General features: G+C 42.2%; 1 protein-coding gene across 1 annotated transcript; it reads left to right on the top strand.

Moving 5' to 3' along the window:
- Window positions 1-17,947: 17,947 nt before the first annotated feature.
- Window positions 17,948-18,929, top strand: MTLN (mitoregulin). The gene is made up of 2 exons (XM_063078869.1): window positions 17,948-18,274; window positions 18,836-18,929. The coding sequence occupies exon 1, from the start codon at window positions 17,986-17,988 to the stop codon at window positions 18,154-18,156; it is 171 nt and encodes a 56-aa protein (XP_062934939.1). The 5' UTR covers window positions 17,948-17,985; the 3' UTR covers window positions 18,157-18,274; window positions 18,836-18,929.
- Window positions 18,930-21,354: the final 2,425 nt, after the last annotated feature.

Below are 21,354 nucleotides of genomic sequence, written 5' to 3' on the forward strand. Positions count from 1 at the left end.
CAACCAAGGGGGCTGTCTGAGATGGCCAGGAGCATGTCCAAAGGACTCGACTTGAAGAGCTTCCACTGGCCAGAGATGAGACCATTTCAGCACTAATAAGGATAATAATGGCAAGAGACTGAAACATTAAGTATGCTTTTAAAATCTGTGCATTTCTAACGATATTAAAATATAGCTAGAGAATGCTGGGAAACTAACTCATTATTTGGAAAAGTGGTAAACAGAGGGGAAGATTCGAGCACCTATCCCACCTTTCTTAATCAAACTATATTCAAGGTAAACAAATAGCGGATGGTAAGTTTCTCTTTACTGAGTACTCCAGCTGAGAAATGAAGAAGAAATAGAGAATTAAAATATAACTAGTTGCGATCCCTGATGGGTTAGCGGATATGGGCAATGCCCATTCATGACTACTAACATCACAGAAAAGGGACAAACGAATGTCTTTTGCTTCCCTACAGAGAAACACACCACACCTGTGACATACTCCTTCCAAAACACAGAGCCTGAACCTGACCAAGTTTCTAGATCTAATGAGCAGTTTTGAGAAATACAAGGGAACCAAGGAATGTGTTAAGTGACACCGACAGGGTGCAATGAAGAAAATCCAGATTTTGGAAAAGTCTACAGGAAAATCACCTTGATTCATCCAACAAATAAATTGAAGAAAAACAACAGGGGAGTGGAGGAGAGGAATCTATACATCAAAAGAGATATAATAGACCTATCAACAAATTTCAATTTGGATCCTGGTTTGAACAAACAAATTACAAAAGATAAATTAATTATGAGATGGAGAAATTTGAACTGACTGGATATCGGATAATATTGAGGAAGTATCAAATTTTTAGATGTGATAATGGCGTTGTTATTATGTTTTTAGGAGAACTCTTATCTTTTAGAGATAAGCATCAAAATATTGATGGATAAAATATTTATGGGATTTGCATTAAACTGATCCAGGACGATGAGAGGTGAGCCCACACGTGGATGGAACAAGTTTGGCCATGTATTGATAAATGCTGAAGCTGAGTGGTGGTGACATGAGTTTATTATACTATTCTTTCTACTTCTGTATTTATTTCATTTTATTTATTTTATTGACATCTCACTGCTACAGGATTCTGAACCTATGACCCTGGTGTTATAAGGCTGTGCTCCAACCAACTGAGTGAACTAGCCAGCCCTTATATTTATTTTAAATTATCCATAACAATTTTTTTTAAAATTTACAACTCTTTCTGATTTGACTACCCTATAGGAGCATTGATATTGAGAATCACTTTGAGATTGCCCCGAAAAACTGTACCCTGTCTGTCGCTTGGTATTTCCATGGTCACACATTGATACACACATTCTCCTGTCTCTAAAATATGGTGAAAAAAGTCTGACCTGCTCCATTCATCAACTCTTCAAGTCGAGTCCTTTTGACATGTTTCTAATCGTCTCAGACAGCCCCCTTGGTTGCTGGTATGACAAGATGTCCCAGTCTCGTTTGCCTGTTTCCTTCCCTGGGCCAGAAATCAGCCATTTCTCTAAGGAGCTCAGATTCCTTTCAGTAAAATAGGCTAGAGACTACAATCAGGGGTGCCCTCGCTCCCCCAAAGAAAACCTTTAAAAAAAAGTTTTTAGTATATCCTTCCTTTGATTTTTTAAACATAGGCAAATTTGTCTGTATATTTAAACCCCCCTCTTAAGTAAATGGCAACATGCCATACACACCTCCCTCCACCTTGCTGTTTTCACTTGACACATCCTGCCCATCACTTCGTAGTAGATGGAGATATCCCCCATTGCTTTTCATAGCTGCACAGGACTCAACTGCGTGAAGGTACCATAGTTGCCTACCTACCATGCTTTGCCTACCTGTTTGGAGGCAAATTTATACACAGTAGTAATCTCATTGGTTCACTCCAAGTCGTCAATTCTGAAGCTTTCAGTTTGTGAAGAAATATTCTAGAAACTGGAGAGGAAGGGGGAAAATAATAGGAGACACACAGTAAGCCAATAACAATAATGGAACTGCCAGGAAAACACAGAAAAGGAGAATAACAAAAAGAAACAAACAACAGAAACACATGGATACATAATTAGTAAGATCTACCTCAGTGTTTCCAGTCTTTCCCTCCTATAGGATATTAATTGGTAGTCTAGTCTTCACTGAGTTGCTGTATTTTTCCGTAAACTTTTACAGTGAGTCATGAAAATACACTAAGAGGTGTCCCAGTGAATGCCCCAGTCTCCAGACATAGCCCTCTCTCCCCCGCTGTCCTGCAGCAACCCAATTTCCCCCTGGTCACTGGGACCTGTTACCACAACCAATACTGTAACGCTGCTCTGTGGATGTTGACTTCACAGCATAGCAGCCAAGAATGGCCAGGGGGCCATCTCCACCTGCAGTCCTTTGGAATCATGACCGTGTTACTGGTAGAAGAATTCCCCTTTGAGTATCAGCACCTCCAAATCCACACTGCCCAAGATTGCAGACACAGAAAGCAAAGATTATTTGAGTGAGATAGTGGATAGAATAGGGAAAGGGGCCACTCTTCCCACCACTCAGACCTATGCATCTGGAATGCAGGAGTTGGCACCATATACTGGCTGCTGGTGTAAGGCATATACCATATCCTGTAAGGCCCCATCCACCTCACAGTCTCCTAGCTGGACCTGGACCTGACCTTTCAGTAGGCCAATCCATTGTTTTTTCAAGCCAGCTACTTCTCTGGTAAAACCAGTGGATTCCATGGGCTTAAACCCCCACTGCCAACAATCCATTGCCAAAGATTTGTTATCTCTATATTGTGCAGCTATGGATAGGATATTTTGTAAGGCTGTGGATGACAAATCCACACCAAGAACATGTGCTTATCTCTATAAGGACAAGTCACTGACCCCTTAAAGATAGGAAGGGTTTAATGTAATCGACCTGCCACGAGGTAGTCAGCTAGCTACCCCTCCCCCACCAGCAGGATGGTGCCAGTACCAGGGCTCAGTGTTAACCTCTGCTGTTGGCTCTCAATAGTGGTAGTAGCCAAATCAGCCTTGGTGAGAGGAAGATCATATTATTAAGTCCAACCCTGTCTACGGGGCCACTTTGCACAGGGACCAAATGAGCAAGCACCAGTGATGGGGGGGGTGGGGAGTGGATGTCTGACGTCCACAGGACAGGTCACCTTGTTTATCTGGGTTGTTGAGAGCCTCCTCTATGGCAGGTATCTTCTTGTGGGTATTCCATGCAGGTCCACCCATGAGCCAGGCCCGTGGCTTCTCCTTCTCTTTTAGCTAGTCCCGGAGAATTCTCCAAATCCCCAGGAGCACACATGTGCAGATTGAAGGAGAGGCTGTGGGCAGGAGGAAGAGGTTCCGGGGGAGTGTGAGCCATCAGCTCATGCAGTTTACTTGTGCCTTCCAGACATGCTTGAGCCTACTCGCCCATCTACCATTTCCATTTAAAAACGGAATGCTGCTGTGTACCCCCAATTATCAGCCATCAGATAATACCGATTTCATAACAGTCAGTTTGGGTTGCAGAGTTCTTGATATCCCATGGCCAGGGGTTCAGCTTCTACCACAGCTAAAGAGCAAGACAGGAACTGCTTTAGGGGAGAAGGCAGCAGACGAGGACAGAGAGATCTTCCCTGTAGTTCTCCAACTGGGGCTCACCAGAGGCTCCATACATCATCCTCATCGGTGCCACAGTCACTTCCAATGTTATTTGGGTTGGCTCGGTGATTAAAACCCAAGTGGTGGGCAGTTTGCTGTGCTGACTGTCAGTCTCATGGGTTGTCTAGTTGGAGCAACATATCCAGATACCAAAACCCAAAGAGACCCACCACTCAATGGAAGGTGCAGCAAAATACCTTTGATGTTAGAAGGGATATCCTGACACGTCCCAGACCACTAGACTCACAGAAACTCTCCTGAACTTTCTCAGGCTATGACCTTGAACTTTCTCAGACATTTTCTATCACCTTTTTTTGGCTTGTAAATCTCCTACAAAGGCATCTACAGTTCTTGCTATTTCCTGCTGACTAGCCAATTGCCACAAATGGACCGGCATATTATTCTGTAGGATATCAAGATTGTTAAGGTTCCTCTGGACTATATTATGCCACAAAAACTGGCAAAGCCCTGAGGCAAGACAGTGAAGGTGTACTTATTGTTCCTGCCACATAACGATAAATTCCTTTTGATTTATCTTCTGACTGGAATTAAAAAGAAAGCATTTACCAGGTCAATAAACTGCATAACAAGGGCTAGGGTTTCTGTTGATATGCTCCAGTGAAGACACCACAGCTGGAACTGCATCTGTGATGGGTACCACCAACGGAGCAAGTCTAGGATCATCATCTGTAATCCCCTGTGACCCATCTGGCTTTGGCACTAGTCAGATAAGCAAATTAAATGTTCTAGGACTTACATCTTGCGTCTTCTGGATCTTCGATAGCAGTAGTATCTTTACAATTCACCAGATACAGTGTTGCTTTTGGTCTACTAGCGGGGCAGTGAGGAAGGAAGGGGACGTTCTAGGGGCCTCCGCTTGGCTTTTGTTACCATAACAGCCATCATTCATTATCATGTAACCGATATGTAGATCCTGTTAACAGCTAAACCTATTCCCACTGGATATTCTGGGAATGCGGGGAAACCCATGGGATGGGTCCTCCGTCATTCTATTCAAGCTCTCATCTGATCTCTTTAATCATCACCTGACCTCCAAATGCTCACACTGTGACTAGAGGACTACAGTGGCACTTTGGGGCCTCAGAAGTCTTCAAAAGTACAGAACTGGTCTCTAACAAACCCTGGAAGGTCTGGGTTGTTCCCTATTCTCAGTGCACAGTCACCTTGATGAATGGCGTTAGGTCCCTCCGGGCAAGGCGTGGAGGAAATTCACAGTGTACACTTGTGGCTCCACAGCAGGACATTTACTCCAAAGGACCCAGCCTGCACCTCAGTCAAGTGCCTCTGAGATTGTGACATGGCTTAGTTTGGGACTGGAAACAGGTTGTGAATAGCAACTGTGGCAACTTGAGTTAGATTTCTGCCTAATAGACTAGAATTTTTCTGCCTAAGTAGGCTAAGCAGTACCTAAGTAGATTACACAGCTATTTTATTTCTAGGGACCCCATGATCAATTACCCATTGCCAGAAATGCCTACTAATCACAACACTGATAATCACTCTGTGTTTGTGACCTCAGACCGCTAAGCCTCACCATCTGGGCTCTCTCAGTCAGGATCCCAACATTCTCATTGAGATCAAGAAACACGAATCCACAGCAGCATCCCAGGACTAGAAACAGTGGAGCTGTCACACACCTAGGTCCCAAGGAGCAGTGAGGATGGGGGAGCAATTATTAGAACCCAGAAGGAGAGGGCCATGTAGAGAAGGTTGTCTTAAAAGAGCAGTGACTTTCAGTCAAAGAATATAGCCAGTACAAGGCAACCCTGAGTGGAGGGCATTCCATTGAGGGGTAAAAATACCTTAAGTTCATTCTTCTTTCTCCTTCTAATATCCTTCAGGAGCTCCCTTTGGATAAAACCAAACAGAAACCAGAGGGCAGAGAAGCCCACTGATGTGATCAAATAGGTCAGCCTCCTAGTGTGGCGATAGAATGGACTCAGGTGGAGAACACACGGGATAGGTTTTGGACATGTTGGACTTTCAGTGCCTGTGGGACACTCACATGCAAATGTCTAGTAGGCAGTTGGAAACATGGGCCTAGCTCTCAAAACAGCAGCTGGGGAAACACAGATTTGTAAGAATAGAATGGAATATTTTAGGTAGAATATGTAGAGTGAGAAAAAATTGAACTAGAAAAGCAATAAAACATAAGGAACAGGCAGAAGAGGAAACAGCAAGAGTGTGGAAGATCGAGGGAGAGAAAGAGAGAGAGAGAGAGAGAGAGATGACCAGAGAGGTAGGAAACCACACAGAGACTTCGACTTCTAAGAAACCAAGGGTGGAAACAGAAAAGTTTAAGCCCTATGTTTTTTCATTCAGCCCTGACTAAAAATTAAACTGCATCCAGAAATTAAGGTTTAGTAGTTTGTCGGGAATAGGAGACAAAGTAGATTCTCTTTGTTTTGCTTTTTGTTTTTAATTGGCACATAATAATTGCACTTATTAATGGGGTACAGTGTAATGTTTCGATGCATATACACATTGTGTAAAAATCAAATCAGGGTATTTAGCATATCCATCACCTCGTACATTTATATTTCTTGTGGTAAGAACATTCAAAATCCTTTCTTCAGGGCTGGCCGGTTAGTCAGTTGGTTAGAGTGCGGTGTTATAACACCAAGGTGAAGGGTTCAGATCCCCCTATCTGCCAGCCACCAAAAATAAATCAATAGAAAATTCTTTTTTCTTTTGAAATTTGCAATACAAAACTCAAGAACTTTGAAAACCAGGACTCTGAGCTGGCAATATAGACAAGAATGAAAACTAGGAAATGATGATAAAACATATACTGTAACTGGTATAACGGGATGTTATGGGGGAACTTATTTTCAGTTTGTGTGGTAGGCTGAAAAATGATCCCAATACTCTCAATGCGACCTTATTTGGAAAAAGGTCTTTGCAAATGTAATTAAATTAAGGATCTCGAGATTAGATCATCCTGGATTATCTAGGTGGTCCCTAAGTCACATGATGAGAGTCCTATAAAAGACAGACGAGAAGACACACACACACAGAGGAGGAGGCCACGTGAAGACAGAGGCGGAGACTGGAGTGACGTGGAAGCTGGAAGAAGCAAGGAGGTTTTCTCCCCTGAAGCCTTCTGAGGGAGTGCTGCCAGGCCAGCAACTTGATTTCAAACTTCTGGCCTCCGTAACTGTCATAGAATATATTTCTGTTGCTTTAAGCCACCACGTTTTTGGTAATTTGTTACGGCAGCCCTAAGAAACTAACATGGTTTAGTAAAAATTAAAAAAAAATTTTTTTCTCCTCTCGTAATCATGTTTCTCTAGTCCCTTGGTAAGATTCAGTTCTGCAAATTTTAAAAATCTATTTTTCTCTTACAGCTCTTCAATTTAATAAATCCAGTGCAATTTAAATTTTCTGAAGCACTGGGTATCTGATAATGATGAATGATCACCCCATTAATGTTTCCCACATTATTGTTAAATAAAATACCATTATTTTGGTAGCTATGTTAAAAAACATTTACCGTGAAGATACTAAAAATATGAACTTTAATCCAGATTGAGGTTAAATTTCCTGACAAATTAATACTTATACTAGTCTTGTTATCTAATTCATTAGCCTGAAGTTTCTCGAGACATCCTGACTTTAACTTATTATTCTTGCCTTTGGAAAATTACCTTTAGACCCTGTTTATTATAGGGAGTTATGTTTACTCAGCCTATATTTGTTTTGGAAATTAAATTTGTTAAAATAAGTTTGTTGTAGGAAATTAAGCTTATTCACCTGCCATGTAAGGGAGCACTTCTTAAATGCTGATTGCGTATGAATCGCTCAGATCTCATTTAAAATGTACATGTAATACAGCAGGTCTGGGGTAGTTGGTGGTTGCAAGATTCTACATTTCTAGCAAGCTTCTAGATGCTACTGGTACTGGTGGTCTTTGGACATTCTTTCAGTCACAAGGAAGTAACATACCTATTGCCATAGTGACCTCTGTCTCACAATGTTAATTCATACTCTATTCTATAATGTCACAGGAATACAAGTGTCTTAAATGCACTTCTCAGATAGAAAACATTAAAATCCACTGTCTGGCTTTCTCTCTTCAGGCTCAACTGTAATAACCCGTAGTTGATTCACTTTTTAATGTGAAAAAATACAGTCCTTTTTCCTTCACTTTTCAGTTAATTATTCCCCCCCTCCTACCCCCCGTCCTATTAGCAGGAAATCTATCAGCTTCCTCTCGAGGCCTTTTTCACTTCCATAATTTTTCCAGTCATACTAAGGCCTGTGGAGAGGGAGCTGGGGCATCTCATTAGTCTTCTCATCTTTACTGCACACTGCTCCCTGGTGCTGTGGAGGACCGATCCCTTTCCAGTGTCTTCAAGACATACCCCATGACTTTCACAGCAATCACTATAAGAGAACTAATTTGCATATCCTCTACTTTCAAATAAACTTCTTCCCAACGATCATTTTTCTTGCATACAATCACTGACTTTCCTACCTCTCACACAAAAAATGGCACACTTCTTACCCATTCCAAATCTTATCATAGTAAAAACGCCACTGTGGCTCCAAAGGAAACTATTTGAAATCTCGGTATAGGTATTGAGAAAGTAAAAGGAAACTTCAGTGACTGGGTTAAAGAAACCTTTTTTGCAAGTCAATTGGTTTCCAATTCTTTGAATTCAACAAAAAAAGTTTCAGTGATTATTTTATAAAAAGGAATAAAATTGTTGCTGAATACTAGCAATAGGCAATATTCATTCAGAATACATGAACTAAATGAAAATAAACAAACAAATCCAGCCTGGCTCATATTAATGAGTCATGAACTTTAAATAATAGTTTATTTATCAGAGTTGTAACATTTATGTTTTGATTGATTGTATACTACTAATACTTGTAATGATAATCCAGAAAACACTTTAAGACTTGGAGCCACAATAAAAATTTTTAAATGTAAACATCATAATTATATTTCTTTTTTATTACATATGGGATACAAATCAACAAATTATTGACAATCGTAGAAATACATATTGAAATAAGATAAAATTCTGGAAACAGAATGTTCAAGAAGGACTTGTTTATGTATTTCTTAAATGCATAATAAAGGGTTGCATTTGAATTCCAATGGATACTTCTGAAAGAGTGGTATAACAATTTGATTTTAATGTCAAATTTTAATATATCACTTTGCTTCTGGCAATGGTGGACTAGCTTATTTCAGCCAATCTGCCTGCTGAGGAACAACTAGAAAATCCTGACAAAATATTTTTTAAAAGACTCAAGGCAGCAAGGAACTACATGAGGCCAACATCCTGAAGAGAAAGAACCCATAGAAGAGAGCTCAAACCAGTTAGAGCTTCTCCCTTCAAGACATTGGCAAGTGGAGACTGAGGGGTGGAGCAGAGTGCAGCAGGCAAGATGCTGAAAAGTTGAATAGAGCTATAGAAGCTCATCAGTGCTGGGAGAACAAAAACTTGAGTTCAGGATCTGTAAAAAAAAAAAAAAGGCACTATTAAACATGTCAGGCTTTCGGTGGGGACCCTAAAGGGTTACTCCTTTTAAGGGTGAAGCAGAAATAGATCCACCTTCACAAGGACTAAAACCTACTTTTCTAATTCATTCAATCCCTAACTGGACTAATTTATGTTAGTCTTTAACAAGGCAAAGATGAATGTTGTAAACTTTAGGGAAAAATACCAAGTGATAAGTAAAAGAATGTATAATTAATAAGCTAATAGAGAAAGAAAATAGAATAATAAATTCTGCCCCAGAAGCAAGAATAAATCCTCTCTGCATGAAGTTATTATCCACAGACTCAAATTATCAAAAAAAAAAAAAAAAAAATTATTGCCAGGTAGTTCATGTAAAATAACTAGGCATACAAGAAGACAAAAGATGATATAAAACAAAGAGGAATATAGATAACAAAAACAGACCTACAGGAAATACAGATAATTAGAGTTGTCAAATAGAGACTTCAAAACAGTGGTTAGAGCTGGCCAGTTAGTTCAGTTGGCTACAGCATGGTGTTGGTAACACCAAGGTCAAGGGTTCAGATCTCCCTACTGGCCAACCATGAAAAACAAACAAACAAACAAAAACTATGATTAACATGTACAATAAATTATTATTATTATTATTGCAGCTGGCCAGTAAAGGGATCTGAACCCACGACCTTGAGGTTATAAGGCTGCACTCTAACCAACAGAGCTAACCAGCCAGCTGATGTGTATAACAAATTAAATGACAGGATGGAGAATCCTGACTGAGGACCAGAAATCCTAAAAATGAAACAAAATTCTAAAGTTTTAAAATAAAATAAGTGAATTTAAGAAGTTAGCGAATGGGTTTCACAACAGAGTTGATACAGCTGAAGAGAAAATCAGAGAACAGGAAGGTAGAACAGAATAGAATACCCAGACTAAAACGTGAAGAGACAAAAAGATGGAAAACTACAAAATGAGCATAAAGTGCTTATAAAACACAGTGAAAATGTCTAACAAATTGAGGTCTCAAAAGTAGAGGAGAAAAATAATGGAGAAAAAAGCAGTATTTAAAAATATAATAGCCCCAAATTTTTAAAACTGATAAAAACACATCAAGTCACAGATTCGAGAAGCTCTACAAACCCAAGATTGATCGCTACAAAGAAAAACTCACCTAGGTATAGCATATAAAATTACTGACAATTAAAATAAAGGAGAAAATCCTGAAAGCAGCTAAAAACAAAAACCAAAAACAACATGTTACCATGAAAGAAGCAAAGTAGAACCTTGGCTGACTTCTCAACAAAAGCAATAGAAGCTAGAAGAGCCCTAAAAGAAAATAACTGTCATCTTAGAATTCTATGCCCCGCAAATTATCCTTCAAAAGTAAAAGCAAAATAATGATATTTTTAGGCAAATTACAGATGAGATATTTCTTTAGTAGCAGGCCTGCACCAAAGAAAATACTAAATAGAATTTTTAGGCAGAGGGAAAATGATCCTAGATGGAAGCACAGACATACAGAAAGTTATGAAAAGATTAAACATGTGGGTGAATCTTAATGAACACTGGCTGAATAAAACAATAACAATAATGGTTTGTGGGGTTAATATATGTAATTCAAATATACAACAACAGATGCACAAAAGGTGGGAGAAGTTAAGTTGGGTTAAAGTATAGCAAAGTCCTTGTATTATACGGAAAGCGATAAAAGAACTTCTATGTGCCAATCTTTAAGAATGACTGTTAAAACCTCAAGAGTAAATACTGAAAGTAATAAGCTAATATAGAGAGAAAATAGAATAATAAAAATACTTATTTCAAAAGGAAGAATAAAAGAAAAAAGGAACATAGAAGAGATGTAATAAATGGAAAACAAATAGTGAAATAACAGATTTAAAACAAAATAAATCAATAATTACCATAAAAATAAACTTACAACCAATAAAAGTCTAATACTGTAAAAGTAAAATCTTTTCCTTGGCAAGCACTTCAAACAGTAAACTCAACAATGACAGTCAACATATCATTCAAAAGACACTCTTGTAATCAGTGAACTCATTACTCTTGACTAGTCAGCCTGTTAATCCAAATTTAATCATTACCTCAAAGCTGGTTTACCATTATCAAGTCCATTAAAATGTCCCATTGAAACAATTTACCCAGGGGAAAAATCCAAAGTTTCAAGCTGGAACACACTGGCTCTTTAAGAGGAATTTAAAACTTTATACCCTTGCCTCCTCCCCAGCAGCTCTATTCTCCTCAATGGCCAGAGTTTCTTCCTGCTAAATAAAATACAATCATATCTATGGTCTCTGCCAGCTATGTTTGTATTAGTCCATTTTTGTTGCTTATAACAAAATACCTGAAACTGGGTGATTTATAAAGAAAATGAAATTTATAGTTTCTGAGGCTGGGAAGTCCAAAGTCCATCTAGTCATGGTGGCAGTGACCCAGGCGTCTCACATCGCAAGATGGTGGAAGCGGAGAGAGCAGAGAGAGAACAAGAAAGAGTCTCTCCTCTTCTTTTAAAGCCCTCAGAACCACACCCCTGACCACCATTTTTAGTCCATTCACTACCGCACAGTCCTACAATCTAATCACCTCTTCAAGGCTCCACCTTTCAATTACCCTAATAGGATTTCCCACACTCTTAACAGTCACAGTGGGGGCTAAGTTTCTAATACATAAAACTTGGGGGACACAATTCAAGCTCCAGTGAATTTGGGGGGCCCATAATTCAATCCACTACATTCTGCCCCTGGCCCCCCAAAACTCATGTCCTTTTCACATGTAAATACATTCATTTTATCCCCAAACTCTTAACTTGTTTCAGCTCGAAAGTCCAAAGTTCAAAGTCCCATCTGTGAAATCAGTACAAGTTATCTACTTCCAAGATACAATGGTGGGACAAACATAGCATACATATTCCCATTCCAAAAGGGAGAAATAGGCCAAAAGAAAGGGGTAACAGGTCCCAAACAAGTCTGAAACCCAGCAGGGCAGGCATTAAATCTCAAAGCTGGTGAATCTTGTACCTTGACTCCATGTTCGATGTCCTCTGCAAGCTTGTGTGGGGGTTGGGTCCCCAAGTCCTTGGGAAGCTCCGCTCCTATGGCTTTGCTGGTCTCAGGCCATACTTCGGCTCTTCCAGGCTGGTGTTCCACTCTGGTAGCTCCACAGGTCTGGGGTCTCTGTGGCGGCACCACTCTCATGGCTCCACTAGACATGACACTGATGGGGTTTCTCTGCTGCAACTCTGACCCCATGTTTCTGCTCCACTGCTCTAGCAAAGGTTGTCTGCAGTGACTCTGCCCCTGTGACAGAGCTCTTCCTGGGCCCACAGACTTTTCCATACATCCTTTGAAATCGTAGTGGAGGCTCCCAAGCTTTCCCATCTCTGGCATTCTGTGAGCCTATAGACCTAACACCACATGGATGCCACCAAGACTTCTGGCTTGTGTTTTCCAAAGCTGCAGGTCCAGCCACACCTGGGGCCAATTTAGCCATGGCTGGAGCAGCCAAAACAGCTGGAGTGCTGGTGTGGGGAGCAGCTTCCTGAGGTGGTCCTGGGCAGCAAGCCCATGGAGGGTGCCTCAGGCCTGTTCTTGAAAACCACTTTGTCTCCCTAGGTCTTTGGGCCTGAAATGGAAGGGTTGGGCCCCAGAGGCTTCTGCAACGCTTTCAGGGCTTTTCCCGCCTTCTCTTGATAATCCCTTTCTTTTGTACTAATCTCCTTAGTACCATTGCATTTTTCTACTGCAAATGCTCTCTGCTTCTCTACCACATGGCCAGGCTGAAAATTTTCCAAATCTTTACACTCTGCTTCCCTTTTAAATTCTGGCTTTATGTCGTGCCTTTGCTGCCAGAATTCAGCATAGGCTGTTACAAGCACCCAGGTAGCTTCCTTAATGCTTTGCTGCTTAGAAATTTCTTCCACCAAATGCTCTGGTTCACAACTCCTAAGTTCCAACTTCCACAAAGTCCAAGAGCATGGACAGAATGCAGCCAAATTCCTTGCCAGTTCACAGCAAGGGTGATCTTTGACCCAGTTTCCAATAACTCCTTTCTCATTTACATCTGAGACCTTCTCAGAATGCCCTTTACTGTCCATATTTCTTTTTTTTTTTTTGACTGGTAAGGGGATCGCAACCCTTGGCACGGTGTTGTCCGCACCACGCTCAGCCAGTGAGCGCACCAGCCATCCCTATATAGGATCCAAAACTGCGGCCTTGGCGCTACCAGCGCTGCACTCACCCGAGTGAGCCATGGGGCCGGCCCTACTGTCCATATTTCTATCAGCATTCTGGTCACCACCATTTAACCAATCTCTAAAACTTTCCTTGTTTTTCTTGTCTTGTAAACTTTCACTAGCATCTAGGCTTTTTCTAGCCTGTTCCTCCAAATTCCTCCAGACTCTTCCCAACACTCAGTTCCAAAGCCACTTCCACATTTTCGAGTATTTGTTATAAGCAACACTCCACTTCTCTGGTACCAATTTTCTGTCTTAGTCCATTTCTGTTGCTTATAACACTTGGAACTGGGTAATTTATAAAGAAAATGAAATTTATTGCTTACAGTTTCTGAGGCTGGGAAATCCAAAGTCCATCTACTCATGGTGGCAGTGACCCAGGGGTCTCACATTGCAAGATGGTGGAAGCAGAGAGAGCAGAGAGAGCAAAAAAGAGACTCTCCTCTTCTTTTAAAGCCCTCAGAATCACACCCCTGACCACCATTCTTAATCCATTCACTACTGCACGGTCCTATAATCTAATCACCTCTTCAAGGCTCCACCTTTCAATTACCATAATGGGATTTCCCACCCTCTTAACAGTCACAGTGGGGGACAACTTTCTAATACATAAAACTTGGGGGACACAGTTTTGGGGGGGCATAATTCAATCCACTATAGTATCTAAGCCTTTCCTATATTCAAGGCTCCAGCGTACATGATCTCTCTTATTTTTAGCCCAAAGATATCTTAGGGGTGAGGCCAGAATTCCAAGTGAGATTCAGGTTTGCAATAACACCAGTGGCCCAAGGACACAACTTCAGGCTGCCAAAAATCTCTCTTTAAAATGTCTTAGAGCTATTGAGTCATATCAAACTCCTTATTTTACAAATGAGAAAATTGAGATCCAGAGAAATTTAGTCTCTTCTTCTGTTTATCCTATTTATCTTTCAAGATTCCGTTTAGGGCTGGCAGGTTAGCTCAGTTGGTTAGAGAGTGGTGTTAAGAACACCAAGGTCAAGGGTTTGGATTTCTGTACCAGCCAGCCACCAAAAAAAAGATTCAGTTCAGCCATCCACCCAGAAGCCTTCTCTGACCACTCCCCATTGTCATTGACAACGAATATTTAGTGAGTGCCTGTTATGTGCCAGTCCTATTCTAGGCACTTGGGATTCAGCAGTACACAATGGAGACAAAAATCCCTGCCCTTGACTACTTACGTTCTTGCAGGGGGAACAGGCAATACATCATAAGTGTAATAAATAAGTAAATCATGTCAGATGTCGAAGGCAGAAAGTACTGGAGGAGAATAGAACAGGATAGTGGGCATTAGGAGGGCCTGAGAGTGGGGGTTGATTGGGTTTGTGATTTTTAAATTGGTAGGCCTCATTGAGAAGGTGACAGCTGACAAAAAAAGGAGGCAAGGAAGTTAGCCATGCAGGTGTCCCCAGGCTGGGGAACCACCCATGCAAGTGTTCTCAGGCAGCACCATGCCTGGTGAGCTCAAGAAACAGTGAGCAGGCCAGCGAGAGCTGAAGGGTGGAGGAGAACTGGTCGTGCAGGGCACTTGGAACTGCAGTGAGCGCTTTGGCCACTGTGGGGCTTGAGCAGAGGGTGGCATATCTGGCTTCTGATTTCAAAGACTCACTCTGGCTGCTGTGCTGAGAATAGAACGTGGTAGATATAGAAGCATGGACCCCTGGTAGGGGCTACTGCAGTAATTCAGGTGAGGGGTGATGGTAGCTTGGGCCCCGTGGGAGCAGTAGAGTGGTGAGAAGTGGCTTCGTTCTGCCCATATGTTGAAAATAGAACCAACAGGATGGGCTGAGAGATTGGACGGGTACAAGAGTGTTTCTGAGGTTTTTTTTGGGTTTTTTCCTTCTTTTAAGTCTAAGCTACATACACACATACTGTAATTCATCACTCTGTCATAATTTTGTTTTTCCATCTCTCTTCCTGTGCACTAAGCTGCCTAAGGGCACAGGAAGCTTTGCATTCTCAATGCCTACTGCAGCACTCAATAAATACTTGTTGAATAACTGAACATTAAGTGTGGCAGACGTGAATTCACATTGAACCCAACACAGTCTTTTCATCTCCCTGCTAAGATTCCTTCTGTCTCAAGTCTGAAAGTCCCGTGCTGATCTCTGCAGAGAGGCTAGGTCAGGCCCCCAGTGTAAGAGTTCAGGTTCCTCTTGCTGACATTTTCATGGCTGTATTAGTTTCCTATTGCTGTGTGTGATATTACAAAATATGTACTTGTATTTGGTCTTCATCCATGTTTCCTGGCAATACAGCTCCTAAGATCCTTGGAATCTCCAGAGTAGAAAGAGTATATTTTGCATGCTAATGAGATGACTGTTGGCTGGGGCCTCTAGACACCTTCAGGACCAGGCTGATCACCAGAAAGACCAAGAAGTGATTAGAGAGTCGGGACTTTCAACCTCACCCCTTGACCTCTGAGGAGGGGAAAGGGGCTGAAGGTTAATCACCAATGGCTGGTGATTTTAATCAATCATGCCTATGTCACCAATAGCTGACGATTTCATCAATCATGCCTATGTAACAAAGCTTCCTTTAAAACCAGAAAGGATTGGGTTCAGATGAGCTTCTGGACAGCTGAACACCTGGAGGTGCCCAAAGGATGCTGTGCCCAGAGAGGGCATGGAAGCTCTGCACCTCTTCCCACAAGCCTTGCTCTGTGCATATCTTCATCTGCATCCTTTGTCACATCCTTTATAATACATGGGTAAAAGTAAGTAAAGTGTTTCCCAAGTTCTATGAGCCTCTCTAGCAAATTAATCCAAGGAGGGGGTTGTGGGAACTCCTGATTTATAGCTAGTTGATCAGAAGTATAGGTGACAACCAACTACTTGGGACTGGCATCTGAACTGGAGCAATCTTGTGGGACTGAGTCCTCAGCCTGTAGGATCTGACCCTATCTCTAGGTAGACAGTGTCAGAACTGAATTGAATTAGAGGACACTCAGCTGGTGTCTGCTGCAGAATTGGTTGGTGGGGGGTAAAACCCCGCACGCATCAGGTGTCAGAAGTTTTGAGTGTATGGAGTGTTTGGTGAGCAGAGATGGTCTATACAGAGAGCTGTGACAATAGGGCTGATGTGAGAAAATTCAGTGTTTAAATGGAGGTGTGTAAAATATTGGTTTTTCCCATATCTTACACTGTGTAACACATTACCACAAACTTAGCAACTTTAAACAACACACATTTATTATCTCACACTTTCCATGGGGACAGACACAGTTTAGCTGGATCCCCTGTTAGGGTCTCACAAGGTTGCCATCAACGTCCCAAGCTGTCTTTTCATCTGGAGTCTCAAATGGGGACTGAATCTGCTTCCAAGCTCATTAAGGTTGTTGGCAGAGTTCATTTCCTTATTATTGTAGGACCGAGGGCTCCAGCTTTGTGCGGGCTGTTTGGTGGAGGCATCCTGCTGTTTCCAGACGCCACCTGTAGTTCTTTGCTACGTGAACTTCAACATGATTACTGACTTCATCAGGCTGCAGGGAGTCTTCAACTTGCTAAGGAGTTTTATATCACATAATCAGAGTGACATCGCATCACCTTTGCTTTATTCTAGTCATTAGAAGCAAGTCACAGGCCCGCCCACACTCAGGAAGGCGATTACACAAAGGCCTGAACAAACCCCAGGAGGTGGAAATCATTGGGGCTCACAATGACTTTCATCACTAGAAATATGTGTTTTTTCCCCATCCCAACAGTTCTGACCTCGTGTTAGTTCTGGCATAGCATGGCCCCCCAGACCTGTGCTGTACCATATGGTAGCCACCAGCCCCATATGCAGCTAGTGTGACTGAAAAACTGCAGTTTTAATTTTTAAAATTTTTTAATAAATTTAAACTAAAAACTGACACTCAACTCAGCTACTGGAAAAATTTTTATGTGTGTCTGGAATAACTTGGGTATATGAAACTACTTTTTCAACTACACATTTTATGAAATCTGGGTACGGATCAAATATCTCTACAGAAAATTCAGTGTTCAGATTGAGGTGTGCTGTTAATTGTAAAATACACACCAGATTTCAAAGACTTTGAATGAAAAAATTAAAATATCTCATTAATAATTTAAAAACTGATGCACACGTTGAAATAACAGACTGTATATACTGATAAATAAAATACTCGTTTATTATTAAAAACAATTTCATCCGTTTCTATTTATTTTCTAAAAAACGGGTTACCGGAACATTTAAAGTTATACACGTGGCTGACATTCTATTGCTGAGAGAAAATACAAGGAGCTGCTGCGCTTACGGGCAGGTTGGAAAGACACCCCCCAGTGTTAGCTAATAATGCAAGGCGATATCTGATTAATGTCAGACAGATGTTGTAGAGGCTCAGGGGACCGGGGGATGCGGCCATCCAAGTGCTGGAAGAGTCTTCGGGAGACGGCTGGCGGACGTCTCGGCAAGTTTGCGGGGGAACGACGCGCCGCAGGCTGCGCGAGGCGTTCCTCGCCGCCCCGCTCCTCTTCGCGCGCGCCCCGCCCGCGAACGCGCCGCGCCGTTTGACCCCGCGGCCGCGCCGTAGGCCGCGCTGATCGCCCGCCGGCCGCCATGGCGGAGGTGTCCGAGAGGACGCTGCAGTTTTCTGTGCTGGTGGCGTTCGCCTCCGGAGTGCTCGTGGGCTGGCAGGCGAACCGGCTGCGGAGGCGCTACCTAGACTGGAGAAAGCGGAGGCTGCAGGACAAGCTGGCGACGACGCAGAAGAAGCTGGACCTGGCCTGAGACCCGGCGCGGCCACCTTGCCATGCCCGCGCGGGATTCCCGGCGCGGCCCGGGCCTGAGCCACGCTCGCCTTACACACGCCGCCTGCCCTGCCCGGCTGGCTCTTCCTGGAATGTCTGTGAGTGGTACATATAGTGGCACTGTACGGGGAGACCGGAGTTGTGACTTGTTCCCACAGACCCAAGAAAAAGGAGGAAGTTTTGTTTTTCCTAATAACTTGCTCGTAGGTGGCGTAGTTTAGCTCACCTAAGGTGTTTAATGGGAATGTCTTACCGTGTGCAATGTCGTTGCACCCTGGCATCAACCTTCAAAATGGAAAATACTGAAAGAACGGACCCTGGAGGTGTGCTCGCCACGTTTGTTCCCCCTTGTCATTCTCTTCAATGACATCCTTGGTAGCACCATAGTACGTCTCTGCATTGACGTTTTGTAAACGCCAGTCTGAATTCTTAGGTTGTTGGCAGCCTGGTCAAGTGGAACGAGCAGTGACTTGGAAATGAGCCTTGCAGCTGGCTAGTCCTAGATTTTCCATCAGAGCTGGGCATCCAAAACTTTCAGGGCCTCAGTTTTCTTGTCTTTAACACCAAATTTTATAGTTTCTGGTTTAACACCACAAAACAACAATTTGAAGTTAAAGATTATAAATTTCTAATTTTCTTCTTTTTTCTGTTTCCAACAGCTTGTTGAAAGTGGATACAGAGCACTGGATGGAAATACTTTCTTCTTCCACTTTATGAATCAGTTTTATTTTAAAATAAAAAATTTTAAACATCTTTAAGCCTTTTTTTTCAAAAGGGAAAGGAATATCTTGCCTGCCGTTCAGTTTTCTGCATCAAGAGATGTTGATTCTCAAAACTTCTGTTAAATGTTTTTGAGCAGATACCTTCTTTCTTATGGAATCTATGCGATTTCCTTGGTACAGTCACTGAGCAGAGTTGGGCGAGGGACCATTATGGACCTTTTAGTGGCCCTGTTCAGGAAAGCAAGGGGCTGTGTAAACATACACGAAGTAAGACTTTTGCACTTCCCAGAGTGACAGTGTACTCCCAAGTACAGAGTATAAGCTTTTATTATAAAAAATCTCCTTATGTGTCATTATGGAATTCATATGTGAAGGAGAAGCCCTCTTGAATAGCTTAGTGATAAATCCCAACCATATCTAAAAATTGACAGTCCCTGGTTATTTTTATTTGCAAGAGGTGTTTTCTAGAACACTGTCCTCGCTCATTCCTGTAAAGATTAACTTTGTGTCTCAGCTGCATATTAACATAAGAAAACTCAGAAAAGTTGTTTCTACAGAAAGGTCCCCCCCTCCTCTTTTTTAAATGTGGTCATTATGCCTTATTGCAATTTTGTTTTCATTCTGTGAATGCAGTACTCAAAGACTGAAATCTTGGTTCTTAGTGCTCTATCCCATCTGGGCTGCAGTTTGCTAAAGCATCCTGGTCACCATCCCTCATTGAAGTGAGAAGAGTTGAGGCTCTCTGAGACAAAGTAGGTTTCTTGCGGCATGTGGTGCCCCCAAACTGTTGGGATATGCTTGGTTAAGTATCTGGGTTATGACTAGACTAGTGTTGCCTGTTTGGGACTGTTTCTGTGCCATGTTCCTGGTGGACCTCGTCTTTCCAGGTTGATTCTTTCTCATACTTACGTGCAGCATTTTGACACACTCATCCCCCCTTCGTGTCTCACCTCTGGGCATGTGCTTCTCACTCCTGAGTCCTGTCTATATCCTTACGGGATCTTCAGACACTTCATGCCGCTACTAATCTTGTTTTCTGCCTACTACCACTTTATGCTGTGCCCATGTGTCCCCAGCTCTGCGATGGACAATTGTTGACATTACCTCTGTCACCTTTTCTCTTCTACCTGTGCCCTACTTCAGTGTGGTTGGTTCCCCTCCCCCCACCCCCACCTCCCCGAAATTACTGTCATGGAGATAGTACTTTTTGTATGTTAGCCAAAATTGGAAATGGGAGGTTGGGAGCCAAGAGTCATGATGCCAGTCATATACCCTGGAAATGACACTCTGTTGACTCATTTAAATACATGCCACACCTCCATTTATCACTGCCATTTAATCATAGCATCCACCTCTTGTGGCTCACTTTTACTTCCCTGCCCTGCCTCCTTTTCTGCCAGATATGGGCTTCCCAGACCACCTGGTCCATTCCACGTTGCTTTAGCTATACCCTGGACCTTGTCATCGACAGGCTTGGACCTCATCATCACATTGTATTTGGCCTCTTTAGGACAGCTTACATTCTCCACATCTATGGAATTGCCCACTCTGGGGACTGCTGGTTGTCACACCCTCCCAATTCACCTCATCTCTTACCCTGGGCTCCCTGGTCAGGCTAGAAGACTCCTTCTCTGCTTATGCACATACCCTTCACTGCTGCTTTTACTCTCCTTTTGGACCACCAAACTTACCAGAAAAAGACAAGACACTTCACTTTTCTCATTTGGCTTGCTACAAATGGGTTTTATTGTGACTACACCCTTCTGGTTTTTCAGCAGTGTTTTTCCATGTTCCTTGAACTCCCAGTTTACATCTCATTCCTAGTAGGTTGCTCTCAACCATATGAGAAGATAAAGGCCATGCAGTGGATTGAATGACCCCTCAAAGTCACTGAAGTTTAATCCCCACTGTAACTGTGGAGGGTGGGAAATCCTATTATGATAATTGAAAGGTGGGACCTAGAAGAGGTAATTAAGTTGATGTTTTAATAGTGGTCATGGGTGTGGCTCTGAGAGCTTTAAAAGGAGACTTGAGAGTCTCTGCTTCCACCATCTTGCAATGTGATAACCCTGTGTTGCTGAGGCCACCACCAAGGAAGACCTCCAGATGTGTTCCCTAGACATTGGACTTTACAGCCTCAGAAACTAAGCAACTGTTTAATTTTCTTACAAATTACCCAGTTCCAGATATTTTTGTTATAAGCAAGAGAAACAGACTAGTACACGCCATTAGGTGGGAATTCCCTCATGTCTCTTTCTCTTAATAGCTCTGTTGGGAGCAGTACTTTTTAATAGGGCAACACATTATAATCATCTAGGGAGCCTTAAAAATACTAAGCCCTGCATGCTACTTCCCAGAGATTTTGATTCATGTAGTTTAGGATATGGCCTGGGCACTAGGATTTTTAAAGCTCCCCAAGTGATTGTGATACTCAGCTGAGGTAGAAGACCACTGTT

Source organism: Cynocephalus volans, chromosome 14 (genome assembly GCF_027409185.1).
Source record: "Cynocephalus volans isolate mCynVol1 chromosome 14, mCynVol1.pri, whole genome shotgun sequence".
NCBI lineage: Eukaryota > Metazoa > Chordata > Mammalia > Dermoptera > Cynocephalidae > Cynocephalus > Cynocephalus volans.

Coding starts and splice junctions, on each gene's coding strand:
- MTLN (XM_063078869.1), top strand. CDS start 17,986: ATGGCGGAGGTGTCCGAGAGGACGCTGCAGTTTTCTGTGCTGGTGGCG.